Here is a 6,188-nt window from a genome sequence, read left to right on the forward strand (position 1 = left end):
GGAAACAGACCTCGGGGCCTCAGGTTTGCCTCACAAACATTTTTACCAAGCTAAGTCCCCAGGCCATTGCACTTATTTTAATAATAAGCACACCGTTTCTTCTTATTTTTATAACAAAACTCAGACTTGGTTTCAGGCTTCACGGAGACCTGATAACAGAGTGTGTATTGACTTAGGCCAGTGAGATAACCAGGAGCAAAGGATGGCAGTAGGCACTGTCGGATGACGTAGAGATTTCCCTCACTCTGACACAGTCCTCTGTCAGCCACCTGAGGACCAAGCCATTTTCACCACACTTGAAAAACACCAATGGCTTATGAATTCTGTGGGGTTACAGTATGGAACAAATCCAGGATGGGGCTATTCTCCGTCAGTTCACATGACAGACTTCCCTGTATACAGGAAGTAACTCCCACAGATAAACCCAAACTTGATAAAGCACAAAACAGTTTTGTGGAGAAGCAAACTTGATTGCATTGTTTCCCAGGCATGGTGGTGCAGACCTCCAATCCCAGCACTTGGTTGGTGGAGGCAGAAGGGATGTGAGTTAGAGAGTTATAAAAATCCTTAGTTATAAAATCACACACACACACACACACACACACACACACACACCTACCTCATTTTTTCTTGTTGGCTCTGTGGTACTTTGTTTTTTGTAATAATCCATTACTTTTGCACATATCCTCTTAACCAGACTGGCAAGCAAATGGTGATGCTATAGTCACATTCGACTTTTTTTAAGCTATAGCATATACAATTTTTAACAAGACTCTGTACATACATTCTACAGTCTCCATCAGTAGTAAATATAGTCTTCCCATTAATGGGGACACTCTGAGAACCCCACTTAGCACCCAGACTCATTATCCTGTACATCTCTGCTGTGCAGAACAAACTAGGACATCAGCTCTACCCCACCCACCTGTCTTTCCTCGGCCCCTTTACTCATTTCATATTCACAAATGCTCCTGGTATCCAGGAAGGCCAGCTTAATATTTTACCCCTGCTCCCTCATGAATAAGAACCTCCCACTGAAGACCAGCCTCTTGTTCTGCACCCCTTGCTGCTGTCTGACTTCCTTACTCTCACTCAGACTGAGACAGTAAGACCAAGCAAAAGGGTTGTGAGTGTTGAGACGCCTGTGATGCTGGGGCCATCCATGCCTGCCAGGCCACATGTGCCTACTGGGTACATGCAACGCAGCCAACAGGACTCAGAAGAGTCAGCCAGGAAAAGGTTGCTGAATTTGCATACCTATTATGGAAGCCTTCATTACCAAGCCCCAGGGATTCTGCTCCTATCTGTGCTGCCCTTGCCTCGTGGAGCGGCAGAGCACTGCAGCAGCAGCAGCTTTCTCTTTATCACTGCCACTGCAAAGTGGCAGCAGTGGGTACAAGGCACTTTCTAAAGCACCATCCTTGACAAGCCAAATTTTGCAGAACAAACCCAGGACAGGACCACACTCGTAGCCTGTATCACTGGAGTCAGCTCTCACCTATGAGCCAAAGGGCACAGATGCTACTACTCCCTGAGACTTCTGCCTCCTTACTCTTTTCTCTCCTCCTCCTCCCCCCGGCTCTTGGTCTTCAGGGGGAGCTGACCATGACCAGTGAGATGGAAAACTTGCAGAACGCCCTATACCTCGATGTGGTCCCAGAGCCTTGGGCCAGGCGAGCCTACCCTTCCACTGCAGGCCTGGCAGCTTGGCTTCTGGACCTGCTGAACAGAATCAAAGAGCTGGAGGCCTGGACAGGCGACTTCACGATGCCCTCAACTGTGTGGCTGACAGGCTTCTTCAACCCTCAGTCCTTCCTGACCGCCATCATGCAGTCTATGGCCCGCAAGAATGAATGGCCACTAGACCGAATGGCCCTGCAATGTGATGTGACCAAGAAGAACAGGGAGGAGTTCCGGAGCCCTCCTCGGGAAGGGGCCTACATCTATGGTCTCTTCATGGAAGGTGCCTGCTGGGACACACAGGTATAGTCTGGGGACAAGCCAAAGGACACCTTGGGGTGGGTTTGATGACACGCCCATGGACTGCCCAGTGTGGTGTTCTGGGATCTCCTTACCTAGGTGGCCTATTTTTTTATTAACCCATCCAAGAATGATGGGAGAGCAAAGGCTCTGAAGGGAGAAAGTGTGCCTACAGTGAGGCCTGTGCAACCACACTCGCTGGAGCTGACCATGTGGCTAACCATGTTTACTAACCATGTGGCTGTGGTCTAGTGTTTGCTGTCAAGAGCCCCATAGACCAAACTGTCAAATGGGAGACGACCACTGTGAAAATCAAATGGGTTACCACCTATGAGAATTGGACTGCATCTGGCATACAACCAGCTGATGATGCCACTGTACCGAGGGGCACGGGTAATGGGCAGTGCGTTTCTTCTTAGAGTAGTGAACATAATCTGAAACTATCATATTATTAGTAATCTCTAAGAACACTCAGTCATACACCTTTAAAGGGCTGGCTTTACTGTGTGTTAAAAACAACAGTGTAAGCACGCCCTGCTCTTCCTCTGCATGAACACTCTGCTCTAAGGATGGAGGAGAGTCCCATTGTTGACTAATTCTGTCACCCACCATGCCTTCCACCAGCCTCTGAGAGAACTAGAAAAACACATCCTTTCCTCGTTAGTTAATACATTCCATGAAAATAAACCAAATTCTTCTATCCATAACAGAAGCAGGTCAGGGTCACATGGGTAAAGGGATCAGTTTCCCACAGGGCTCTGCATGAAGCATTCGGCACTCCATATGGTAAAAAGTGTCCTATGGCTGAGCAGAGCCAGGAAAGCAGCAGGCTAAATAGTTAAGTGTCTTCTGGACTTGAGAACATCCCATTATTAGTGGGCTTGCTGCAAGTCCAAATCTACCTGGCTAAGGACTCTTGTTCCTGAAAACATCTTGGAATCAGTATAAATTTTATAGCCAAGTAGACAGTGGTATAGATAAGTCTGGTGAGCCATCCCAGAAGACCATAAGACAACCATATCTGAAAAGTTACAAAATGGCCAAGGCCCTTCCTTGTCCCCAATTACATAAAAAAATAAATAAATAAATAAATAAATAAAGTACCTCCTTTCCGCAAAAGGAAGCATTTTCTGGCAGAAATGGAACACTTTTCCTTCCTAGATCTTTGGCACCAGCATGCCATCGGCCAAATATTTGCCCTTCATATTCTGGTGAAATGGATGTATGAAAAAAGTGAAAAGGAGGGAGATTCTACATGGAAATGGATTAATCTCTGCATCAGCAACTGACCTAAAGCCAGTTTTGGTATCACATACTTTTAACCCCACATTCAGGAAGCTGAGGCAGGAGGATCATTAGTATAGCCGTGGCTACACAGCAAGACTACCCTCTTAAACAAATTAACAGCAACAAAAAGATGATTTATGCTGAGCAAATAGAAATGTATTTTTAAATAGTTTGTGGGTTAATTGTGGGTGAGTGGGCGAACCCTCAAGAGTGGGCAGGTTACCTCACTCGCTCCTAAGGTTCTGGCAGAAGCACACTGCCTGACTGGGCTCTGGGACTAACGTAGCTCTCTCCACGTACTTGTCCTCAGGCTGGGATCATTACAGAGGCGAAGCTGAAAGACCTGACACCTGCTATGCCTGTGATGTTCCTCAAGGCCATCCCAGCAGATAAGCAAGATTGCCGAAATGTTTATGCTTGTCCTGTGTACAAGACTTGTCAGCGAGGACCCACCTACGTGTGGACTTTCCACCTGAAGACTAAAGAGAGCCCATCCAAGTGGGTTCTGGCTGGGGTTGCCTTGCTTCTCCAGATTTAGCCTCCTGAGGAGCCCTTGGGAGAACAAAGGAAGGTGATGGCAAATTCTTACGAAGAAACCATAAGCACCAAACTTCTGTAGAATTTCGTTGGGGGACCTGGGTGCCTGGAGTGAGGCTGAGGTCTTGGAGAGTTGGGCCAGCAACTATGGGAGAACTCTGTAGTGGTGAATTTGTTCTAATAAAATGATTTATTCTTCAACTCTTCTAAGAATTGTTGGGTCATAAATGATGAAGAGACCCCAAGAATCAAGCTGGGGATGATGCCCAGACCTTTTAACATAGCACAGCCCTGAACCTCAGTGCTCCGGCTCCTAGACACCTCACACACATGGGCAGCATGCATCGACCATGTCATCACTGTTTGGGAAACACTGCCCAGGATCTGTAAGTACTCAAGGCTTTGCAAGCCACAGTCTTAGCTAGGAACCCTCTATGTGGCCATGGCAGCTGTGGCCCAAAGCAGCCTGGACAACATGTAAACAGGTGGGTGGGACTGCATTCCAGTAAGACTCACAGGAATGTCACCTCTGTGGTAGCAGCTGTCATGCAATGCCTGTCATAGTCATCTGTGATGACGACATACATCTACTGACACTTTTTGCATGCTGTTTGCTAAGGATACAACTAGAATCATGCTGTTATAGCTCCTGTAAGCTCTGCTACTCTGCTTATGAGAGACCCAAAGAGAAGCTTAGCCCATACAGCTACTCACCTGAAACCTTCCACATCCCCCACTGTGGACTCGCCCACTGTGGACACGCCCACTGGAAACCAAAGTGATCTGTGGTTTCGATGGGTTTCGCACAGCTCTTCAAAGTGACTCTGGTAAAGGAAGTCGGATGAGTGGGGAATCACTCCTCCTTGTCTTCGTACCCTTGCAGCAGTAATTAAAAACTAATTAGATAGTGGTTCATGAAATAGAGAAGGTACCAGAAGCCCCTGGAGGACTTGTAAAAGCAAAGCTGGAGATCTACCCCGCAGAATTTCTGACTCGGCTTGTAAAGTTTAAGAAAAAATGGGAAAGGGGAGTTCTTTAGTGATGGAGGAAGGAGGAAAATCCAGAAAATGGGAGAAGAAGATAAAACAACAATAAGGATAGCTGGAAAAAGCCACAAAGAATCATACTATTATTTAAAAACCTGTGTTTATATATGTATTTATGTATATAAATATGCATATATAGTTTTCATGAACTTTTTTTGTCTGGTCTGGTAGTACTCCCTCCAAGAGCCAAAGACCACCTAACAAAAACCTCAGCACCAGACATGAGAAATTGTCTTTTGAGTTGGTGCTCAGGGGCCACCCAAAAGACTTCCAAAACATATAGCCTATTGTTACTGTTCTTAGTTACCCACCAGAGGTGTAAGGTAAGTTCCTATTGCTGAAAATACTATGCACATCAAAAATAGGGCCCAAAGATGCCTGAGCTGTAACTGACCTAAACTCCCCCTCTTTGAGAACCAGTTTTCATGGTACCACAAGGCTCCATGCAGGTTTTCAAGGAGAAAGACAACCAACAGTGCTACCCAGCTCTAACACCTATTGACACTCCACCTACGAACCACATCAACAACCAGCATGGCACAATAAACCCTAAGGGCGTGGCTGTGGAAGGGTGTGGCTGTAGCATGCATACCTTGACAGTAACCAACAGCTCTCTAATTGGACTTCAGATCCACTCAACAAGCTGGGTGGCGGTGGTGCACGCCTTTAATCCCAGCACTTGGGAGGCAGAGGCAGGTGGATTGTTGTGAGTTCAAGGCCAGCCTGGTCTACAAAGCAAGTCCAGGACAGCCAAGGCTACACAGAGAAACCCTGTCTTGAAAAACCCAAAAGCAAACAAACAAACAAAGATCCACTCAACAGAGGGAGACCATGGCCGTACTGGAAATCTGGCTAACTACTCAGTGCTAGAAGTCATGGTCACTGGAAAAGAATCTACAACCAACAATTTACTAAACCAGGATAATACCAACAATAATCTATAAACAGCTGTCCCATGGATAAGTGTAGTCTTCACTCTTCATCAAGGAAACTTCTTTGCAACAGATAGAGACTACCACAAAAAAACAAACACACACACACAGTCAATATATTGAATTGTGGAGCCCAGTCCCAATGGACCAACCTACAAAACACTCCCACACCCGAAGGCTCAGGGAACACTGGGAAGAGGGAGTACAAAAATTGTAGCTGGGCGCTATGGCAGCACCCACAATCTCCAGCACTCAGGGAGGCAGAGGCAGGTGGATCTCTGTGAGTTCCAAGCCAGCCTGGTCTATAAAGCAAATCCAGGACAGCCAATGTTGCACAAAGAAACCCTGTCTCAAAACAACAATAACAACAACAACAACAAAAACAAAAACAAAACAAAATTAAGAG

General features: G+C 46.3%; 1 protein-coding gene across 3 annotated transcripts in view; it reads left to right on the forward strand.

The window, feature by feature from the left end:
* The window catches only part of DNAH9 (dynein axonemal heavy chain 9), a 318,017-nt gene extending 314,012 nt beyond the window's left edge, over window positions 1–4,005 (forward strand). For all 3 annotated transcript variants that reach the window (XM_084761565.1, XM_084761566.1, XM_084761567.1), the window contains 2 exons: window positions 1,594–1,983; window positions 3,578–4,005. In XM_084761565.1, the coding sequence (XP_084617691.1) occupies window positions 1,594–1,983; window positions 3,578–3,805 (618 nt within the window). In that variant the 3' untranslated portion in view covers window positions 3,806–4,005. The remainder of the gene's footprint in view (window positions 1–1,593; window positions 1,984–3,577) is intronic.
* Window positions 4,006–6,188: the final 2,183 nt, after the last annotated feature.

The sequence above is a fragment of the Acomys minous genome (assembly GCF_964271855.1).
Source record: "Acomys minous genome assembly, chromosome: 16".
In the NCBI taxonomy this organism is placed as follows: Eukaryota; Metazoa; Chordata; class Mammalia; order Rodentia; family Muridae; genus Acomys; species Acomys minous.